At 39.1% G+C, this 24,274-nt stretch overlaps 1 protein-coding gene across 2 annotated transcripts in view; it reads right to left on the bottom strand.

Annotated features, from left to right (window-relative positions):
• WDR70 (WD repeat domain 70) overlaps nt 1-24,274 on the bottom strand; it is a 308,613-nt gene that overhangs the window by 240,630 nt on the left and 43,709 nt on the right. For both annotated transcript variants that reach the window (XM_056112067.1, XM_056112068.1), the window contains exons 6-7: nt 13,833-13,892; nt 2,648-2,781 (exon numbers count right to left, since the gene is read on the bottom strand). In XM_056112067.1, the coding sequence (XP_055968042.1) occupies nt 2,648-2,781; nt 13,833-13,892 (194 nt within the window). The remainder of the gene's footprint in view (nt 1-2,647; nt 2,782-13,832; nt 13,893-24,274) is intronic.

The following is a 24,274-nucleotide window of genomic DNA, read 5'->3' as shown; positions in this document are numbered from 1 at the left end:
GGCATTTGCCTTCCATGCAGCCGACTGGGGTTGAATTCCCAGCATCCCATATGGTCCCCTGAGCACCGCCAGGGATGATTCCTGAGTGGAGAGCCACGAATAACCCATGAGCATCGCCGGGTGTGACCCAAAAAAGAAAAAATAAGTAAATAAAAATTTAAAAATCAGGAAGAATTTTTTTGAAATAAATAGATATAAAATGTAAATTGAGTCGAAAACACCCAATGCCATGAAAAGTAGAGCAATATTATCTCGAAATTAGGGGCAAATGACAATGAAGTTAAATAGTTTCCATGATTACAAACAGTAACGTTCCTATAATGTTTCCAGTACTAGATATTATATTAACTTTGTATGTTTTTTAAGAACTCTCTTTCTCTCATGCACCTACCCTTTGCTATAACACTATTATATACTACTATATATAAGATGTAACATTTAATTACATCTCATGGAAGATAAAATACCATGAACTCATTCTTGGGCATTTCTGCATTTTCAATGATGACATTACAATTAGTAAAGAGTTCAGTGACAGAGCCCTACTTTGATACTCATGATACGCATTACATTCAGAGATGATCAGTAAGAGAGTGCCAGACAGTGCTGGTGAGTTTATAACTACAAAGATAGTAGGAAAACACAATCCTAGATGAATCAAGAGAATATCGTGTGGGAAAGGGGATACAACAATATTTTTAAATGGCATCATACTAATTCAAGATCACATATTACTATTTTAAATCATCAGGACTATTTATAATAGAGCTGTCATTGAAAACACTCCCTTTTTATTTTTGTTTTTCTGGAATTTTTCCCCCTGTCCAATTGATTGGAGATCTGCTATGTGAATTCTCAAATCTTTACTAAAGATAGCTAAAGACTTATGGCTTCAAAATTTACAAATTGGTATGATTTATAGACAACAAACCAGAGGCACGTTAGTCAAATAGCTACCAGAGAAATTCACAGCCACAGATCCAATTCTCAACCACATACAAACACTTATTATCTAAGCATTTATCAGCAACTAAGCAAAAACAATTCACATGACATGTCCTTTAAGATTAAGAAAAATACCAGCACACTAGCCTTTCAGATGCTCCAAAGAACATCTCCTTTTTTCCCCCCAACCATCACCTTCATAAAAGGTTCACTGGAAACCAAACAGTCAATGGTCCAGAACCAAACAGCTCCACATATTTGACAAAATCCAGAGTTCGCATGTAAATGCAAGTTTAACAAAAACATTATCTCTTTAAGAGATTAGGCTGAAGGCACAACTAGATTGGGGGAGAGGGGCTACACCGTGCAGCGCTCAGGAGTTGATTCTGGCTCTGTGCGCAACAGAGATCCTTGAGTGCTCAAGGACCATATGTGGTCCTGGGAATTTGAAAGAGAGTTGGATGCATACAAGGCAAGAGCCTTAACACCTGTAAGATCTCTTTGGTCCAAAACTAGATTCTTAAACTCTGCACACTCTATTAACACAACAGACATAGAATGACTGCGCTAATTTGCAGGATATAAAAAAGCAGTATGAAGCTAATACCCAATGACAGCAGAAACGAGGACCAGAAGGACTAGTCCATGACAGGAAGCTTGCCACAAGTTGAGGGAGAAGGCAGTTAGGACAGAGAAGGGACTACTTTGATAATAATAGTTAGAAATGACCCTCTGGAAAAGAACTGAGTGCTGAAAATAGATAAAGGGATATAGATGATAACCTTTCAGTACCTGTATTACAAACCATAATGCCCAAAAGAGAGTGAGAGAAAGACAGACAGAGACAGAGACAGAAAAAATGGGAGGGAGAGAAGGGGGCGGGGAGAGAGAGAGAGAGAGAGAGAAAAGCATCTGCTACAGAGGCAGGCTGCGGTGGGGGTAGGGGTGTTGTGGGAAACATACATACACTGGTGAAGGGTCAAGTGTTGAAACACTGTATGACTGAAATCCAATCATGAACAACTTTGTAACTGTATATATCATGGTGATTCAATAAAAAAATTAAAAAATAAATTATGAAGAGTTATAGGAATTTCCCTTCATTTGAAACAGAAAAAAAAATACACTATGCCAGGGACTGAAGTGATAGGACAGCAGGTGGGCACCTACCTTGCACGCTGCTGACCTGCTTTCAATTCTTGGTATCCTTTATGGTTCCCTCAAGCCCATTAGAAGTAATCCCTGAACATAGTCTGGAGTAAACACTGAGCACCCCTATTAAATGCTGAGCACTGCCAGCACTGCCCAAGACAAACAAAATACACTGAGCCAGTGTATTTAACTTCTAATTAAAATATTTCAAAACTCAACAGGCAGAAAATGTTTTTAAAACACGAATTAGGAGGCCTGGGACATGGTACAGCAGGTGGGATGCTTGCCTGGCACATGGCAGACCTGGGATCCATCCTCTGCATCCGACATGGTCCTCTGAGTCCACCAGGATTGATCCTTGAGTGCAGAGCTAGGAATAATCCCTGAGCACCATTAGGTGTGGCCCCAAATCAAAACAACAACAACAATAAGAATTAAAGCAAAGAAACCTAAGATATTTTACCTTCCTTTGAATAATGAAGACAATACATGAATATATAAACTTGTTGTTCATGCCTTCCAACCGAAGATCTTGTAACACAGTACATACCATTCACAGGGCTGCAGTGATCGAAATGCCTTAAAGGAAGCATCCATTCCAGCAAAATCCCAAAATTTAACATCGTAGTCATAACCTCCAGTCACCAGACGGGCACCTGAGGGATCCAGACCTAAAGCAGAAACCTGATTTGAAAAAGTAATTGGAGAAAAGTTAGTTCTAGCCTATTATAAACCTCATTTCCTTTTTCTGATCCCTTAACCACCCTGACCTCCAATCCTATATGCATCATAAGTATAAAACAGCAACTAATGGCACCCCTGAAGAGTGGGAATGTTTAAGAACTTTTCATAACTTACTTCAATGACTATATTTTCATTTAAAATAGTGGGAAAACAGTGCCTAAATTGAACAAGGAAAAAAAGAAAAGTGTCTGTTATAAAGACAGACTGGGAGTAGAGAAAGAGAAAGAGAGAGAGAGAGAGAGAGAGAGAGAGAGAAACAGGGGTTACTGGTGGCGGGAAGCAACACTGGTGAAGGGATCAGTGCTAGAATATTGTATGACTGAAACTCAATCATGACCAACTTTGTAACTTTGTACCTCATGATAATTCAATGTTTTTTTATTAAAAGCAAAAACTTAAAATAGTGAGGAAATATTTTAACAATCCAATTACAAGCTTTGTTCCAATGTTTCATGTACTTAGGATGACTGACACTGCAATTCCTTATGATGAATTAAGTGGTTTTAGTATATAGGAAGAAATCTTGCAAATAATTCGGCATTTTCAATAAGTAATTTTGAAGAACTAAGATAGTTTACCAGAAAATGAAGACCCATAAACTAAAATTACTGGAATGAGTAATGCCAATGGAAACTGAAGTAAGCTACTTACAAAAGGCAAAATAGAAATTATTATTCTGAGGGCGTTTGCCTTACAAGCAGCCAACATGGCCAACCCGAGTTCGATTCCTCCGCCCCTCTCGGAGAGCCTGGCAAGCTACCGAGAGTATCTCGCCCGCACGGCAGAGCCTGGCAAGCTCCCCGTGACGTATTCGATATGCCAAACACAGTAACAACAAGTCTCATGGAGACGTTAATGGGTCCGCTCAAGCAAATTGATGAACAATGGGAGGACTGTGACTGTGACGTGATATAGTTAAAAGACCATCTTACGTATCTTATGTATTTTAAAGTTAAAATTTTAAGTAACCACATTATAATAGCACTTACACTGGCTTCATAAAACATTTGCTTTCTCTGTTAACTTTTCTAGTTAACAAGAATACCAATAAGTATTAAAATTTTAGAGCTTTTCCTTTAAAAATAAAAAAAATGTATATGCTCACCACTATTATTCAACATAGGGTTGAAGTTTTAGTCTGAGCAATACATTAAAAAAAAAGAAACAAAATAAAAGGAATTCAAATTGGAAAAGAAGTCAAAATATCAGTATTTGTAAATCACAAAATAACAAACAGAGAAAACCCTAAAAACTTCACTAAGAACTATTTGAAACATTAAATGGGTGCAATAAAGTGGGAGACTATGTAAGGCACTTGTCTTGCATACAGATGCCCCAGATTCTATCCCCTGAGTCCCAAGTGGTCCCTTGAGCACAGCCAACAGTGACTGCTCAGTACATAGCCATGAGTAAGCCCTAAGCACCGCTGGGTGGGGCCTCAAAACAAAACAAAACAAACTATGTATACACACAAATTTCTACCATATTTCTATATACAAAGAACTCGAAAAAGATTTAATTCCATTTAAAATAATACAAGGGGTTGAAGCAACAGTACAGTGAGTAGAGAGCTTGCCTTGCACAAAGTCAAACTGGGTTCAATTCCCAGCAACCTATATGGTCCCCAAAGCTCTGCCAGGAGTCATTCCTGAGCGCAAAGCCAGAAGTCAGCCCTGAGCAAAGCAGGCTATGGCCCAAAAAACAAAAGTTTTTTGTTTTTGTTTTTGTTTTTTTTTACTTTTTGGGTCACACCTGGCGGTGCTCAGGGGTTACTCCTGGCTCTGCACTCAGGAACTACTCCTGGCAGTGCACAGGGGACCATATGGGATGCTGGGAATCAAACCCGGGTCAGCCGTGTGCAAGGCAAACGCCCTACCCGCTGTGCTATCACTCCAGCCCCAAAAAACAAAAGATTTTTTTTAAATAAAATAAAATCACATATAAAACTAACAAGGGGAGTGAATATGAAAACTTTAAAACACTTAAAAGAACTAGAAGTCATGGGACTAAAGATAGTACAGCAAGTAGGGCGCATGACTTGCTTGCACCCATCTGATACCCAAGCACCATCAGGAATGATGCCTGAGTACAGAGCCATGAGTAACCCCTGAGCATCACTCGATGTGGCTCAAAAACTAAAAAATTTAAAAAAAAACTGGAAACAAAAAATAAAGAGGGATACTGGGAACATTGGTGGTGGGAAATACACACTGGTGAGGGATGGGTATTGGAACACGGTATGACTGAAGCTCAATCATGAACAGCTTTGTGACATATCTCATGCTGGTTCAAATAAAAAAATTAAGAAAAAAATGGAAACACAAGGAAATGGAAAGATATTCCATGTTTATATCACTGAAAGAAATAACTTTTAAAATTGCCCTCTTACCCAAAGAAATATACAGATTCAGGGGCTGGAGCAATAATGTAGTGAGTAAGTGCCTGTCTTGCACACAGCCAACCTGGTTTGATCCCCAGGACCCCCATATGCTTCCCCAAGCCCCAACAAGTAAGATTCTTGAGCTCAGAGTGAGAACACCACCAGGTGTGGCACCAAAAAAAAAAACAAAAAATAAAATACACAATTTCAATTCAATTATTAAAATTCCAATGAGATTCTTCAAGAAAACTAAACAAACATTACCAAAATTTTCTGGAGACACAAAAGACCCTAATAGCAAAAGTAACTTGACACAATTGAATAGAAATGAAAAAATTACACTTCCCAACTGGAAACTAAGCACCAAAGCCTTAGTACCATAAACGGTATGGTACTGGAATAAAATAATACAATGTTGCAGGTGGATGCAATTTAGGTGGAATTAGCTGGTATCAAGCTGAGTGAAATAAATCAGAGGGCGAAGGGAAAATACCAGATGATTTCACTCATCTGTGGAATGCAGAGAAACAAGGGAATGAACAGTCCCAAGGGATGAGAAACCCTTGTCCTTGAGTTACAAAGCTGAGAGTCCCAAGAGGATTGTGTGGAAGTGGGTGGACTAGAGGTGACAGAAGGAAAGGTTTCAGGCATTCTGGTGGTAGTGAGGTACGGTAACTTTGTACAACAAAACGAACTGTAAACCTACACCATTATAAAATATCTCCTAAGCTAAATGATAAAAAGTAAATAAAATTTTAAGAATAGAATGGATATAAATGGAATATGACTGAGAGCCCATAAATAAGCCTAGTCATGTATGAATAGTTGATTTACAATAAAACAGCTAAGAACAAACAATAAAGGACAGTCTGCTCAATGAACACTGTTAGAAAAAATAAAAAGCCACTTACAAAATAATGAAAATAGACAAATATCTCACATTGAATACAAAAGTTAATTCAAAATGGACTAAAGGCTTGAACATAATATCCAAAACCGTAGGTCAGAGTGATAGTATGGTGGGTAAGATGTTAGTTTTGCACATGGCCAACGTGGGCTTGATCCCCGGCTTCCCATATGGTTCCCCGAGCACTGCCAGGAGTACCCCTCAGCATTGGTATGACCCAAAAACAAGTAAGTAAGTAAGTAAGTAAAGGCCCTCCCGTTGATCGTCGATTTGCTCGAGCGGGCCCAGTAACGTCTCCATTGGAGACTTTGTTGTTACTGTGTCTGGCATATCAGATACTCTCGGTAGCTTGCCGGGCTCTCCGAGAGGGGCGGAGGAATCGAACTCGGCCGACCCGAGTTCGATTCCTCCGCCCCTCTCGGAGAGCCCGGCAAGCTACCGAGAGTATTCGATATGCCAGACACAGTAACAACAAAGTCTCCAATGGAGACGTTACTGGGCCCGCTTGAGCAAATCGACGATCAACGGGAGGACCCAAAAACAAAAACAAATATATCCGAAACAGAAGGAAATAGGTCACAAAAGTGACCTCAGTAATATGTTTGGGGACACAGCTCCAACAGCAAGGAAAACAAAAGCAAAAACAAACAAATAAGACTATATCAAACTGAAAAGCTTTTGTACAGTGAAAGGTATTACCATTTAATGGAAAAAAACAGAGCTAGTGAAATAGTGTGGGAATAGTGTGGGTAAGGTCCTTGCCTTGCATGCAGCCAACTCCTGTTCAATCCCCAGCACCACATATAATTCCTGAAGCTCTGCTAGGAGTGATACCTAAGCACAGAGCCAAGAATAAGCTCTGAGCGGCTCTGAAAACCCCTCACCAAAAAAGAAGGAGGAGGGGCAGTATCACATTGCTGGCCCAAGCAGTGAACTGAATGTTCAATCTGACCAAGTATGGCTGGGCCCTGAACACAGCATGGGAGACCAAAAAAAAAAAAAGACATCCTACTGAAAGTGGAAAATATCTGTACATCATACATCCAACAGAGACTTATATTTAAGATGTATAAAGAATCCAATACAACTTAAAAACACTAAAATATATAACAAAATCAAATCATAGATAATTTGAATAGACATACAGATGGCCAACAGACATATGAAAAAATATATTCACCACTTATTCTCAAATAGAAATCAAAACCACACTGAGAAAATACAAATCAAAAGCACAATGAGGTATCAGTTTGTACCTCTGAGAATGGCCTGTATTAAGAGACCGCAAATGTCAAGAGTTGGTGTGGCTGAGGAGAAAAAGAAATCCTTGTACACTGCTGTAGGCATTGTGCAGCCGGTATCTACAATAGTATAGAGGTTCCTCAAAACAGTCAAGACCTATTATATAACCCATTCCTATATTCCTATCCAGGAAATATAAAAACACAAATTACAGACACATGATCCCCTATTCACTACAGCATTGTATCAAATAGCCAAAATTGATGTTTATAATCAACTAATAACTAAATAATAACTGAACTTATTAATACTGACATGCTTAAGTAATTTTTGGAGGGTGCTTTTCGAGGAGGGCACACCCAGCAGTGCTCAGCTCTTACTCCTAGCTCTGCACTCAGAAATTACTCCTGGTGGTACTCAGGGGATCATATGGGATGCAAATATCGAACCCAGATTGGCTACATGCAAGGCAAGCACCCTACCCACTGTATTTTGGCACCTTTTTGTTTTGTTTTATAATTCCCCCTCCTTCACCTTCTCCTCCTCGCTGATGTTGCAGTTGTGTGGTGCTCCCTGTCAGTCACACGTCAGGCTTCAATGCTCACTCATTCAGCTGCAGTACTCACTCACTCGGTTTCAGTGCTCACCGAGACTGGCACTTCTGTAGTTGCAGTGCTCACTCACATGCTTTGCCAAGGGCTGCACTGTCAGATGAGGCACACAAGTTATGGTTGTGGTGCTCATCATGAATAGTTGCAGTTCAGACACAAACATATGTTCACCAGAAGTTAAGAGATGCTGGCCACGGATCTCAAAAGGGGTGACACACCCCTTTCTGTGTTGCTTACACACGCCTGGCTGTGGCACAGCTGGGAATGGCAGGCTGCAGAGTTTCCAGACTCAAACAGCAGAGCTGTTTGGCCAGATCGCATTTGGCACATGTGGGCACGGGGGATTTGAACTAATGACTATCACCCAAGGCAGGCTCTCTAGGCCACTGTGCTATTCCTCAAGGGTAGTGCTCAGTTGGCATTAGACCATACAATTTCAACTGAAACTGATGCAAATTAAAACCAAGCAAAGTGAAGACACAGACCCAATATGCAGAGGTTCCTGAAACTGGTAACTGAGAAAAACTAGGGCTGTCTATATATACAGTTGCTAAAAACCTAAGACACTATCCTGAATACAAACTTAATTTGAAAGTATCAGACAAAAGCAGATAGTTCTTTTACGGAAGTCTAGAATCCAATATAGATAATAATTGTTATTTTGTTCTACAATATCGAGAAAGTGTTTGTACATATAGGTAACATTCATAAACAATCATCAGTTGATTTTTTAGTCAACTTTCCAATCTCATCAGACTGTCGAATTAAAATGACCCAAAAAGGTTGAACATGAAAACCATTAAAATAAAGCCACACCAGAAAAGCACCACACTTACTTGGAATCATTCAGATGACCATAATACCCCAGTGTATATCACCAAAGAGATGTTTCTTTAATGGCAAGTATGAAAAGAGAGCAGAAAATCTGTCACACATTTATACAAACATAACAATGACGAGACTCCAGAGTGAGTCAGACATCATTTGTGTTTTGAATTGAATGAACTAACTATAAAACTATGGGACACTTGAAGAAATTTTAACACTAATAGGATATTGGATTATAGTAAAAATTATTGGATATGAATCTTAATAATAAAGATGTTCTGACTGTGAAATGGAAAAGGAAAGCAGCAAGATATGACCCACTTTATCTCTTAGACAGTTGTAGGATAACACGGGTTTGTCCTTTCAGTCTTGCCACAACAGGTTGGAGCTATAGCCAGTGGGTAGGGCCTTGCATGTGGCCGACCCGGGTTCTATTCCTCTGTCCCTCTTGGAGAGCCCAGCAAGCTACCGAGAGTATCCCGCCCGCAGGGCAGAGCCTGGCAAGCTCCCCGTGGCATATTCGATATGCCAAAAACAGTAACAAGTCTCACAATGGAGACATTACTGGTGCCCGCTCAAGCAAATCGATGAACAATGGAAGAACAGTGCTATAGTGCCTTGCCACTGGGAGCTTAGATTTATTAGGTTACACCCATCACAGTGGTCCCGAGGCACTCCTATTCTCAGTGTTTATTTGTAACCTCTTTCTTTGTGCTGTTTCCCCAACCAGACAATCACCCGTATCCCCTAATTAGTTGCCCTTAGTTCCTAGAACCTCAAAAGCAGGGTCCCGACGAGAGACTGGATGGATCCAGGCAAGCTGTGAGCTACCCTGTCATTGAAAAGGGCCAGGCCAAAGCACCATAATACTTAACTGTAAGTTAAGAGCATGGTCATGGACAAATTCTGTCATGATCCAAAAAGTAAAACTGGATTAGGACACTGCTAGGGTTAGGAAAGACTAACCTGGTCTGAGCACTGTACTCTAAGATCTACAGGGAGATGTCCCCAGGAGAGATACCCTATAAGTTTAATGTATCTCTTACTGTGTCCAAACAAAATGACTAATATTATTAAGGAGAACTTAAGATGAATGTTTAAATGGCTATTGGACTAAGAAAAGGAGAAATGCACCCTAAATGGTATTTTGCCCTTGAGCAGATCTCCTGGCTGCAGGAGATCAGGAAGGGCTTTGATATGTTGACTGTGCTACCGGACTTTGTTACCACCAAGGTTTGGAAAGTATGAGAGACTACAGAGACCAGGACAGCGAGTTGGAGCACGGAAAGACTAGCAAAGGGGACAGAGGAGAAGAACATGGGAAAAGAATGCAGGCAAGAAGAATGTAGGAGCAGTGTCCAGGGAAGAGGAATCAAGGAGAATCAGGAAATCAGGGAGAATCAAGGGGAATCCAGGAGAAGGAAAAGAGATTCGGGTAAGGAGAGTCATAGGAGAATGGAGACAAGATTGAAATAAACTGCAATTTATTGGAAGGGGGGTGGTACCGGTTGGTCCTTCACACCCTACCGAGGTCACAAGTTGCCCCACACGAATAGGTCTCCACCACAGCCATAACACTAGACACACAGAAACCAACCTCATAATTATCTGGCTCTTTGCAGAAATCCAAATTTGCAGCTGTGTGACATTATATGATTCTCATAACCAGCTATAGAAAACAAAGTATTTCACAATGCCTTTTCGGCAATTCTGATTGTTGGGGGGGAAATTCTAAACAATAATGGTGCATCTTTTGTCGAAATAATGAATGTAATCAATGTAGAGAAGAGTTAAGTAGAAATTACCTGCCTCACAAGCATTGGGAGGGGTGGGAGGGGGTATATTGGGGTTCTTGGTGGTGAAAAATGAGTACTGGTGAAGGAGAAGGTGTTTGATCATTGTATGACCGAGACTTAAACCTGAAAGCTTAGTAACTTTTCCCACAGTGATTCAATAAATAAATAAAAAGGCCCTCCCGTTGATCATCGATTTGCTCGAGCGGGCCCAGTAACGTCTCCATTGGAGACTTTGTTGTTACTGTGTCTGGCATATCGAATACTCTCGGTAGCTTGCCGGGCTCTCCGAGAGGGGCAGAGGAATCGAACTCAGGTCGGCCATGTTGGCTGCGTGCAAGGCAAATGCCCTACCCGCTGTGCTATCGCTCCAGCCCCAATAAATAAATATAAGAAGAAAAATTAAAAAAAGGAAAAAAAGAAATAAATGAAAAAAGAAATAAACTGCAATTGATACCAACCAGCCTGGCCCTCGTGTCCTCCTTTGTCTGCCCTTGGCATCGGCCGTCCCGGATGGGTAAGCGGTCAGAGAGCACCAAATTCAGGAGGTGAAAGAGAGCCGCGGGCCTCTTATTCATTTTATGAATACAAGAGACAGTGATACTAAAAGATTTACAGATAAGATCTGAAATTTCCTTTTCATTGATTCCACAAGGTAAACAGGAAGGGGTGGAATTAGAAAAGTCAAGCACACAACAAACAGGAGTGCCCTAAACAAATCATTATTAAGGCTCACAGATAAATATATGGGTTCCTAATAGTGCTCTCTATGCTTCTGTGAATGTATAAAAATTTTTTCGTAGGTCACCCCCAGTGGTGCTCAGAGCTTACTCCTCAATGCTCAGCAATCACTCCTGGTGGTGCTCAAGGGACTGTATATAGTGCTGGAGATCAGCATGCAAGGCAATCAACCTACCCACTATACTATCTCTCCCACTCAATACATTTATAGTATTTTTTTAAAAAGAGACCAGACCAAAAAAGTTATCTTCCTAACAGCTGACATATTTGCGAGGTTTGAGGTGGGGGAGCTTAAGCCACATTCAGCAGTGCTCAGGCCTTACCCCTGGCTCTGAAATCAGGAATCACTCCTCCCGGTACCTGGAGAACTAGATGGGGTGCTAGTAATCAAACCCAAGTTGGCCACACACAAGGTAAATGCCCTACACGCTCTATTATCACTCTGGCCCCCAACAGCTGACATACTTACAAGCAAGACAAAGAACCGTAAAAACAATTATTAACTAACAGTACAATTAAAATCTCTAATTGATTTTGCTTATCTATGCAAGGGATCAAACCCAAGTTCTCAGATATGCAAAGTAAATTCTCTAAAACTGAGTTAGGGTCCCAGCCAGATGGCCGTGATTCTTCAGGGCAGTGATTTTTCAGGATCCCTTAAACTCATAAATTCTTTTTGGGGGTTAAATTTTGTTTGGGGGGCTATATCCAGCTGTACTCAGGGCTTACTCCTGGCTTTGAGCTCATGGAGCCCTACGTGGTGCCACAGATTACAGCCATGTCAGTTGCATGCAAGTCACTTTACCCACTGCACTATCTCTCCGGCTCCAAAGTCTTAAATTCTTACTGAGGACCTCAGAAAGCATCTGTTAATGCAACTTGTATGAATTATCATGACTATGATGGGAAAAAAAAAAAAACTAAGACTTTTCTGTTATTATTGTGACTATTGCTAAACTGTGTGTGTTGCAGGGGAGGATGCATTTGTAGCACAGGGGTCACAACCACCAATGCAGGGCATTTTAAATGAAAGGTGATGGCTAAGTTAACTGAATAGAAAAGTAATCTTTCCATTTTCCTTAGTGTCTATAGCTTTGAGGTTTGCTCTTCGAGTCCATATTCTGCCTTGAACATGTGTCTTGCTTTCTTGTCTCTAAGTTTCTCTGTTTCCATTTTTCCAGTCTGGAGACACCAGTGTTCTCTCTCTCTTTTTTTCTTTTTCCCGTTTTTGGGTCACACCTGGTGCACTCAGGAATCACCCCTGGCGGTGCATGGGGGACCATATGGGATGCTGGGAATCGAACCCGGGTTGGCCGCATGCAAGGCAAACACCCTACCCGCTGTGCTATCGCTCCAGCCCCACCAATGTTCTCTCTTGAACACACACTCTAAAAAGTTTCAATAAAAACTACCTTGAAAAAAAAAACTGCATTGCAATGTAAACATTTTATTTACATTTTTTATTAAAATGTTATTCTCAAAAGTAAAAAATTAAAAGTGAGATAGTACCATTACTTTAATACCCATGTCTATTAAATCTAGCTTTTGTGTCATTTCTAGGCCTATTTTATTTATTAATGTGTATTTTCCTACTTCCCTCTAGGTTAAGCATCAAATAAAGAATAGCTTCTTTGGAAAGGGAAAACAAAGGGCTGGGCAGATATTTAAGCGGGCAGGAGCACAAACTTCTGTGCAGGAAGCCCAGGAGAGACCCGCAGCAACACATGGCCCCCCAAGCACAGAGCTGGGAGACACCCCAGAAACCACGTGGTGTGGCCCAAAAGCAAAGAAAGTAAACAAGGAAAAGGGAAGGTAAGATTATTTTATTCTTCTGTTCACTCACAAGCATGTTTCCACTGTCACTTTTGAATGGTACAATAGTAAAAGATTTCACCTTGTATTTCAATAATACTTATTATTAATCTTTAAATAACATAGAATAGCAATATAAACTATAATCTATGAATCTAAGTAATATAATCTTAAGAGTAATACAGTGACTTTTACATTTACTTATCTCAACATTTATCTAAAAAATAATCAAATCTTATACTGATAAAGAAATAAAACTAAGGGTAATGAGAAATTTTCCCACACCATAAAAAAAAACTATTTTTGAGTTTCATTTTTTTATACTTGCAATTTTCCAATATCAAGGAAAAAGAGGTTTTGAAGCCAACAATAATAATGACAATAATAAGTGTTCCTATTTTAAATGAAAGGCAATGGCTAAGTTGACTGAATAGAAATGTAATATTTCCATTTTCCTTAATGCCTATAGCTTTTATAAGTTGAATGAGTAATTAGTCTAGTTTTATTAATTAGTGTAGTTTTATTTCACTTTTCCCTGAAAGCCCTATCATTAAGTTAGAATTATCAGTAGTAATAGTAATGTAGTAATCAGTAGTGTAGTAATTAGTGTAGTTTTATTTCACTTTTCCCTGAAAGCCCTATCATTAAGTTAGAATTATCAAAATTTTTTAACTTACTGTTTTCGTGCCATGCTTTAATGTTATCTCATGTGAGTCTGGGATCTTTCGTACAGGACTCTGAAAGAAGAAAATTCCATGACATCAATGAGGAACTTAAGGTATTTGGAGGGAAATACAAACAACATTCACAGGAAACACAATTTTCTTCATCATTGCATCACTGGATTTTTAACATAAAGTTTAAAATCAATGGAAAGAGTTCAAGGAGATTTTATTTCTATATTTCTATGTATATTGGTCACTTTGAAAATGTAATAATTTATCTTAACACTCCAAAAATAAAAATCAAAGAAACTCTTTTAATTGTATATATACACATAGGTTTGGGTTGATTCTTTTTTTTTTTTTTTGAGAATGCAAAATTATTCAAATTCCTTAGGCCAGGGAGATAAGTCGAAGGGCTGAAGCATATGCTTTGTATGTAGGAGCCCCAGGTTTAGCCCCTACCACGACACGGTCCCCTACACATGGCCGGAAGAAGCCCCTGGGTAATACCAAGTATGGCTTAAAATAAATTTTTAATTAAAATTCTTTTTTAAATTAGAATATGAGCACATCAGACAACTTACATTCTTCATCTGCAACAGAAAATGAAATCTGCACACGGTAGATATGTACCATTTTTTTTAACTTTTTTATTGAATCACTGTAAGACAGACCCTTACAACCCTGCTCATGTTTAGGTTTTAGTCATACGGTGTCCCAACACCCATCCCTTCATCAGTGTACATTTCCCAGCAACAGTGTTCCCAGGTTCCCTCCATCATCCCACACCCCCGGCCCACTGCTGCCTCTATGGCAAGTGCTTTTCCTCTCTCTCCCTCCCATCCTCCCTTCCTACCTCCCTCTCTCTCTCTCCTTCTCTCTCAAACGGGCTTTCTCTCTCTCTCTCTCTCTCTCTCTCTCTCTCTCTCTCTCTCTCTCTCTCTCTCCCACCCCCACCCCCACCCCTTTTTGGGCATGGGCATTGTGGTTTGCAATATTGATGATATCTACCTTTTTAATCCTTCTACATTAAGAAAAACAAACAAACTACTATTCAAAAGCATACTAGTGGGGAATTCAGTCATTGATTCAATGATTCCATAAACATTTACTAAAGTGAGACTATATCACATGCCAGGTGACATTAGACATGCCTCTACTTATCCCCCCAATCTTATAGTTTCAGAGAGATATCAAAGACTCTGATCAAACAACATGAATTCCATGACAGATATGGGTATGAACAAAATAACAGAGAGAAGATGAATGCTTTAACCATAGATAAGAAGCCACAATGATCATTTAAATAACAAGTTTTATTGCTTAGACAAGTATCCTTTAAGAGCAGGGTAATTATACTAAAATTCTATATTAAAATGGCCATTTTAAATTTATGTTAAGATTATCCTGCAATCTACTTAATCAAATGTGTGCAACCTTACACTGGCCCCTATTTCTCACTGTTTGGATTCCTTGATCAATAAATCACCAGCTCTTCCTATTTTATCTTAAGTTTTTTCCCCTGCTGTGGCTTTTTCTCCTCAGCATAGAAACAACAAAAGTACTTCCCATATTAAACACACATATTCTGACTGACTTCATTCAACATGATATCCTCTAGTTCCATTGATGTTGCTGAGAATTGTATGATCTTGTTCTTTCTTGGAGCTGCATGATGTGCCACTCTGTACATATACTACAACTTCTTGTTCCAGTCATCTGTTTTGGACAATTGGGTTGTTCCCATATCTTGGCTATTGTACTAAATGCAGTGACAAATATAGGTGTGCATACTTCTTTTCTAATTCATGCTTCTGTGTTTTGGGAGTAGCTGTCAAGAAACAGTATTGCTAGGTGTGGTGAGTATGCTGTTGGAATTATGCCCATGAGAAATCATTATTAATAGATTATAACCAAAATATAAAAATTAGTTTTTAATTTTTTAAATAAATCAGTCTTTTTAAAGTAAATAAAAGAAACACAAACACTCTCAAACCACCTCTATGAAGCAAACATTACCCTGATACCAAAAGCAGACAGAGACACCACAAAAAAGGAGAATTACAAACCAAAATCCCTGACAGAGGCAAAGATACTCACATATGCAAAGATTCTCAACAAAATACAACCAAATCAAATCTAACATTGATCAAAAAGATCATACACCATAACATAAAAAAAAAAAGATCATACCCCATTACTAAGTGGAATTCGTTCCTGGGATGCAAGGATGGTTTTAACATATATAAATCAATAAATGTAATATACCATATCAATGCGAGTAAAAAAATTAAAATCATATAATCCTATCATAGATACACAGAAAGCATATAAGATTCGGCACCCACTCGCAATAAAAACTCTCAATAAAATAGGAATTGAAGGAACTTTCCTCAATATAACCAAAGCCCTTTTAATCACAGGTCCACAATAAAAATTATACTCAATGGGGAAAAACTAAATGCCTTCCCTCTAACATCATACACAAGATAATGCTGTCCACTTTCACTTCTATTCAATATAGCACTGCAAGTACCTGCCATAGCAATTAGCAAGAGAAAGATATCAAATATACCCAAAAGGAAAGGAAGAAGTCAAGGTTTCCCTATTTGCAGATGATATGATACTGTATTTAGAAAACCCTAAAAACTCTATAATACAAGCACCTAGAAACAATAGTTTGCACAGTAAAATGGCAGGTACAAAATTAACACACAAAAGCCCATGGCTTTCCTTTACATGAATAATGAAATAAAAGATAGATACTGAGGTCTGAGTGATAGGAAAGCCAGCAGGGTGTTTGCCTGGTATGCAGCCCATGTGGGTTTGAACCCCGGCATCCTATGTGGCCCCTAAAGTACTGCCAGTAGTAATTCCTGAGTGCAAAGACAGGAGTAGCCCCTAAGCATTGCTAGGTGTGTCTGAAAAACTAAACTAACTAAACTAACACACAAGATATTAAAATTTTAATCCCATTCACAATTATGCCTCAGTATATCAAACACCTAGAAATCAGCTTAACAAAATAGGTGAAATACCTATACTAAGAAAATTAGAAACTGTATTTTAAATAAAAGAAGACATGAAAAAATGGAAACACATCACCTGTTTATGGATTGGAAGGATTCACACATTCAAAATGTTAATACTACCCTAAGTATCAAATAGATTAAATTCAGTCCCTGTAGGAATAACCATGAGATTTTTTAAAAAAATAAAACACACCTGAAATTCGTATGGAACATACCCCTGTACCCCTCCCCCAAATACTGCCCCAAATAGCCAAAGCAATCCTCAGGAAAAAAAGATGGAAGGCATCACTTTTCCCAAACTGTACTATAAAGTAGCACTAACTAAAACAGCATGGTACTGGAATAAAGACAGACCCTCAGATCAGTGGAGTAGAACAGAAAATCCAGAGACAGACTCACAGTTATATAGTTGGTTAAAATTGATAAAGAAGCAAAAAATACGAAGTGCAGCAACAAAAGTCTTGTCAACAAATGGTGCTAAGAAAATTTGTCAGCCATAGGAAGAAAAAAAAAAAGAACTCTGACCTCTTTCTAATACCATACACAAAAGTCAAATCCAAGTGAAACAAAGACCTTAATATCAAACTGGAATCCATGAGGTACACAGAGGAAAATTAGGCAGAACTTTCCACGACACTAAAGCTAGAGGAATCTTTAAAGATGAAATGCCACTGACCAAGCAAGTGGAAACAATTATAAACAAATGGGATTACATTAAATAAAGAAGCTTCAGCTCCTCAAAAGAAACAATGAGGGGCTGGAGCGATAGCACAGTGGGTAGGGCATTTGCCTTGCATGTAGCCTACTCAGGTTTGATCCCCAGCATCCGATGTGGTTCCCCCACCCCCAGCACCGCCGAGAGTAATTCCTGACTGCATGAGCCAGGAGTGACCCTTGTGCATCGCTGAGTGTGACCCAAAAAAAAAAAAAAAAAAGAGAAAAGAAACAATGATCAGTATACAAAGACAGCCCATAGATCGGGAAAAAAATTTTGCCTACCACTAATCCAAAAAAGGGTTAATGTCCAAAATGTATAAAGCACTGGTAGAACTCTACAAGAAAAAAAATCTAACCCCATCAAAAAAAATGGGGAGAAGAGATGAACAAAAATTTCCTCAAAGAAATACGAATGGCCAAAAGGCATATGAAAAAATGCTCTATATCACTAATCATCATGGAAATGCAAATCAAAATAACAATGAGATAACCCCTCACATCAGAGAGATTGGCACACCTCAAAAAGAACAACTGGTATTAGTGAGGATATGTGGAAAGGGAACCCTTATTCACATGTGGGAATGTTGACTGGTCCAGCCTTTTTGGAAGTCAATTGGGTCATTACTCAAAAAACTCGCAATTGAGCGTCCATACAACCCAGCAATCCTACTCTTCGGAATGTACCCCAAGGATCCAAAAGCATAACGCCAAAAAGACATCTGCACTCCTATGTTCACTGCAGCACTATTCACAATTGCCAAATCCTGGAAACAACCCAAATGCCCACAAACAGATGACTAGACAAAGAAACTACATTACAAATATACAACGGGATACTACTTGTCAGTAAGCAAAGATAAAATTTGCTGTTAAGTGGATGAATCTGGAGAGTACCGTATTGAGTAAAATGAGTACAAGGGAGAGAGACAGAAACAGAATGATCTCTCTCATGTAGGATATAAAGAAACTTTGTAAGGGTGTAACAAAACTACAAAGGCAACACAAATGAAGAGCAGAACTGTTCTTCAGTAGGAAACTGCCACTGGGGCAGGGTGGGGAGTTAGGTTAGGGAAGGGAACTGTAGGACAGTGGCGGGGTGGAGGGACTGCTTGAGCTAGAGGCAGAATCTGGGGTGGGAGGGAAAAAGCAGACACTGGTGAAATAGACACCAGTGTTGGAACACTGTATGCCTGAAACTTACTGATGAACAACTGTAACTCCTGGTGATTAAAAAAATTTTTTTAAATGTTTATTTGAAAATAAAATAGTATGAATAAAATTCAGTATATTTTAAAAAAATAAACACATAACTGATTTCCCTATATTTACTGCTGTATCACTGACTTTTTTTTAATTTTATTGAATCACCATGAGATAGTCACAAGCTTTCATGTTTGGGTTACAATCACACAATGATCAAACATCCATCCCTCCACCAGTGAACATTCCCACCACAAACTCCCCAGTATACTCCCCCTTTCGCACCCTCCCCCTGCCTCCATGGCAGACGATATTCCTCATATTTTCTCTCTACTTTTGGTCATGATGGTTTGCAATACAGACACTGAGAGGTCATCATGTTTGGTCCATTATCTACTTTGGGCACACATCTCCCATCCCTACTGATTCCTCCAGCTATCATTTTCTTAGTGATCCCTTCTCTATTCCATCTGCTATCTCGCCTCTGCTCTTGAGGCAAGCTTCCAGCTATGGGGCAATCCTCCTAGCCCTTGCATCTACTGTACTTGAGTGTCAGCCTCATGTTATGTTATTTTATACTCTACAAATTAGTGCAGTCCTTCTATGTCTGTCCCTCTCTTTCTGACTCATTTCACTCAGCATGATACTCTCCATGTCTATCCACTTATAGGCAAATTTCATCTCTCCTAACAGCTGCATAGTATTCCATTGTGTAGATGTACCAAAGTTTCTTTAACTAGTCATCTGTTCTAGGGCACTTGGGTTGTTCCCAGATTTTGGCTATTGTGAATTGTATCACTGATTTTTTTTCTTATTTTGCAATCAAGCTTTTTCACATGTGAGCTTTTATTCAGGGTCTCTTCTTTCACCCTTTCTCCACTTTTTTATTTCATATTTTGATTTTTTTAACTATTTTAACCACTTATGTACTTTATTCCTATTGCAAAGGATAGTTCTTGGCACCTAAAGAGATTCTTAATTATGATTTCTTGAATAAACATACAAACCATTATAAATTCTCCTGGACACTTTTCAAATTTAACCTGCACACCCAAACTTTCAGCAACATGGTAACTATTTAACCATTTCCTCCACCTCAAAACCGTTCATTCCTGGGGAAAAAGAATCTAGAAAAAGTGAGAAAGGCTTAAGCTTTGGGGAGGACTTTGATTTTTGTAGAATATTTCTTTGGGGGATTGTAGTTCCAGTAGTCAAACTCTGGGTCACACAGACTAAGGGTTTTATAATCTACTTCTGTCACTCACTGATTCTCTTTCAGCCTCAAGATAATCAAGACAGATATGATTCTATTTCCTTATTTGCAAACAGAGGATAAAGGCACCTACCAGTTTAGCACTCAATAGTTTGCAACAACCATTTATTTCAAGGCTTACTTCAGATCTCTGGTGAAATTAACACTGTCTACTTCCAGCTTGCTCTTCCTAGAAAGAACCTCTCTAGCAAGTTCTTACTGGTCTTTCACACCACCTCCTCGAAGTATTTCCCTATGTCAAACCCTAGGTTAATTCCTGGTTCTCATCACTCCACAACCTCTTCCTCTCTTCATTTCAGCACATATCACACTGCATTATAGTTTCTGATCTGTCTCCCCACCACCACCATTCCCAAAACAAACTGCAAAATGGTCAATTCTCAAAGACTATAAATATGTATCCGGGACTGGAGTGATAGCACAGCGGGTAGGGCATTTGCCTTCCATGCGGCCAACCGGGGTTAGATTCCCAGCATCCTGTATGGTCTACCAAGAGTAATCCCTGAGTGCAGAGTCAGGAGTATCCCCTGTGCATCTCCGGGTGTGACCCAAAAAGCAGGGGGGAAAAAAAGTATCCATATTGTTAAAGATATAGAGACAGAAACTGGATCCCCAGTACAAAAAACTGTTGGTGTGAGGCAGACACAAAAGTATCTGAAGTAAATTAATGGACAAATGTCTCCTTGACCATCATGATTAGGTCATAATAATTTACTTTCAAACATTAATTTTATGACCAAAAAAAAAAGAGCAGTTAAGAATTGGAGCCATAGTACAGTGGGGTAGAGCCCTTGCCATGCAGGCAGCTGGCTCAGGTTCTATCCCTGGAACCCCATAAGAACCTCAAGCCACAACAGGAGTGATCCCTGAATACCAAGCCAAGAGTAATCCCTGAGTAATGCCAGATTTAGTCCCAAAACAAAAGAACTATTCACCAGAGCAGTCGAGTGACTAAGAGTCATAAATAATAGAAATTCATCAAAAAAATAAAAACCTTTAACACAAAATTATCGTATCTCAGAGTAAAATCAAATTTAAAATTATAATGTAGAGAGAAGCAAAAGCAGTTTGATTTTAGAATGTTTACATCTGAAAGGTTATTATAGTCCTTGCCCCCACAGATCAACTATGAGTCAAGAAGGCACTGGACAGGAACACATATCACAGTCACCTAAAGAACAACTGGAAGCAATTAATTTAAAAAGATATGAGTACACCTCTTTTCTCTGCAGTGCGTTTAAAATAGCCAAGAGCCAGAAACAATTCAGATGCCCAACAACAGATGAGTAAAGTAACAGTGGTAGGTATACACACAATGGCATACAACTTCAGCACTAAGAAAGATGAAATCTGGCCTTTTGTAACCTCTTGGATTAAACTAGTGGGTTTCATATTAAGCACAGAAGGTTGGAGGAAGGACAAAATATCAGATGAGCTCACTCAAATGTGATATATAAAGAAAAATGTAATGGATGGACAAGAGTGAATAAAAACAAATCTTGCACTCTGACAAAAGAACAGGCTGGAGCAATAGCACAGTGGGTAGGGCATTTGCCTTGCACATGGCCGACCCAGGTTCAATGTTCAATTCCCAGCATTCCATATGGTCCCCTGAGCACTGCCAGGAGTGATTCCTGAGTGCATGAACCAGGAGTAACCCCTGAGCATCGCTGGGTGTGACCCAAAAAGCAAAAAAAAAAAAAAAAAAAGAACAAGGCCATCAATGGCAAGGGAGTAAAACAGAGGGCTGAGGGGAGTGGGGTGGTCGACATTAACACTACCAGAAGAAAAAAATTGGGGAGGTTCAATCAAGCGGTGCTCAAGGCTTATTCCTGGCCCTGTGCTCAAGGATCACTCCTGGCAGGGCCCAAGGAACCATATGGGTGCAAAGGACCAAATCTCAGTCAGCCATATACAAGGCAAGCACTCTACCTAATGTACTATCTCTCTGGCCCCCCAAAAATAAAAATATAAAAATCTGCTGGAAAGCCCGAGGAGATGGCACAAAGGACTGGAGTTAACACTTCATATGTAGGACACTTGGGGTCAAGCCACAGCACTGTGAGGTCTCCCAAGAAACATCAGGTTTGGACTTCCTTCCCCCACTGCCCAAATAAAGAAACTGCTGTAGTTTGTGTTTATTTCAAGACAAAAACATTTCAGTATAAACATTTCAGTATGTTTTACTATGCTCTGGGACGTACTACATATATCTACTTCAGAGATACCAACATCCCAATAGATAGTCCAAAGTAATCTAAAAATCAAATAAATGAATTCTGGATTACCCCTATATTTAATTAGGTGAGTCCACTATTCCCTTCACTGTTGACTATTTATAAGCAATAAAATTTCATGCATAAAGTTAGTCCTATACTAAGTTGCCCACAATAGGGGGAGTTCCAGTTTCTTTCTCCTTCTTCCAATAAACTTTTCTACTTTCTAAAAATAATTCATGTACTTTTTAAAAATAAGTTTAAGAAGCTAAGCACTCTTAAAGGAACCAGGAGAAACAGTTCAAATGTTTCACTTGGTGAAGAATCTATCACAAGCCTGCATCTCTTTTCATAAGTACTTATTTTTAAATCACTCAGGAAACAGAAACACTGTCACCAAAAGGAAGAAAAAAATCACTTCATTGACTTCAATACAGAATGCATCTATATATAGCCAATTATGACATTTAAAATTTTTAAGAAATAATAAAACGTACAAAAACACAGAACAACTTAGTATTTACATTAGGAGTGAATTAAATGTTTAAATAAATATTGTTTATATTTAAAATCCAAGTTTTACTGGAAATAATCTAGGGCATAACTCATGAAAAGCTCATATAATTGGCACAACTAAATCATCTAAAATAGTAGCAATCCATCTTTTCGTACATATCAGTTGATGGTGACTGTTCTTTTTCCAGATCTTTACTAATGACTTTTTGAAATATGGCTTAGTGTGAAATTTGCTGTAACAGTAAAAATATTTTCAAAATATTCCTGCCAGAGAACGTCATAAACTAGGAGACTTCAATGAAGTCCTTTATTACCAGAATTCATAACAAGAGCTACAGTCTTAATGGAAGAGGGGGAAAGATACCAGCTTTTGTTTGGGTTTGGTTTGAAATGCCAAGCAAAGGATTATTTCCCAGGCTCTTTGGTCCACCCCCAATAACTAAAATGATAGCAAACATAACTGGAATAACAGGAGCAATTCCATCTGACCCACATACTTACAATGTTTACAAAATACTTGCAAATCAGAAAAGAATCTTTCCAGTGTAAAATTGTCGCAGGTTTAGAGTTGTATCTGGATAACCCTATAAGCCTTAATAAAAAGCCTGCCTTAATCAAGAAATGTCACAAAGTATCTGGGAGCTGGGAAGAGATGATGGGTATACCAATCACAAGCTTGAAGACAAGTGCAACTCTCTCCCAGAAACCATGGAAGGGAAAGAGTTAACAGTACCGTACCAGGAAATCAGAATTAAGAGCCCTATTCTAGCAAACCTCTGGAGATCCAATGGGGCTGACTTAAAATTAATTCATGTATTCATTCACTCACATTTAGTGAGTAGGAACATGCCACATATCAGGAACTGAGATTAGATTAAAGATTTAAAAAAATACAGACCAGTGCTGGCGTGGATGTGGCAAGAAAGGGACCCTCCTTCACTGCTGGTGGGAATGCCGACTGGTTCAGCCCTTTTGGAAAACAGTATGGACGATTCTCAAAAAATTAGAAATTGAGCTCCCATTTGACCCAGCAATACCACTCCTGGGAATATATCCCAGAGAGGCAAAAATGTATAGTCGAAGTGACATTTGCACTTGTTTGTTCATTGCAGCACTCTTTACAATAGCCAGAATCTGGAAAAAACCTGAGTGCCCGAGAACAGATGACTGGTTAAAGAAACTTTGGTACATCTACACAATGGAGTACTCTGTAGCTGTTAGAAAAGATGAAGTCATGAAATTTACATACAAGTGGTGCTACATGGAAAGTATCATGTTAAGCGAAATAGCTCAGAAAGAGAGGGATAGACATAGATTGCATTCATCCGGGGAACATAAAGTAACAAAATAGGAGACTAACACCCAAGAGTGGCCAAGATTAGTGCCAGGAAGTTTGCTCCATGGCCTGGAGGCCAGCCACACATACTAGGGGAAAAGGCAGCTCAGGTAGAGAAGGGAGCACCAAATAAAGGGTGTTGGGAGCATCCTTCCAGGATGGGA

The sequence above is a fragment of the Sorex fumeus genome, unplaced genomic scaffold, assembly GCF_029834395.1.
Source record: "Sorex fumeus unplaced genomic scaffold, SorFum_2.1 ptg000015l, whole genome shotgun sequence".
In the NCBI taxonomy this organism is placed as follows: domain Eukaryota; kingdom Metazoa; phylum Chordata; class Mammalia; order Eulipotyphla; family Soricidae; genus Sorex; species Sorex fumeus.
This window is presented reverse-complemented; position numbering and strand designations above follow the sequence as displayed.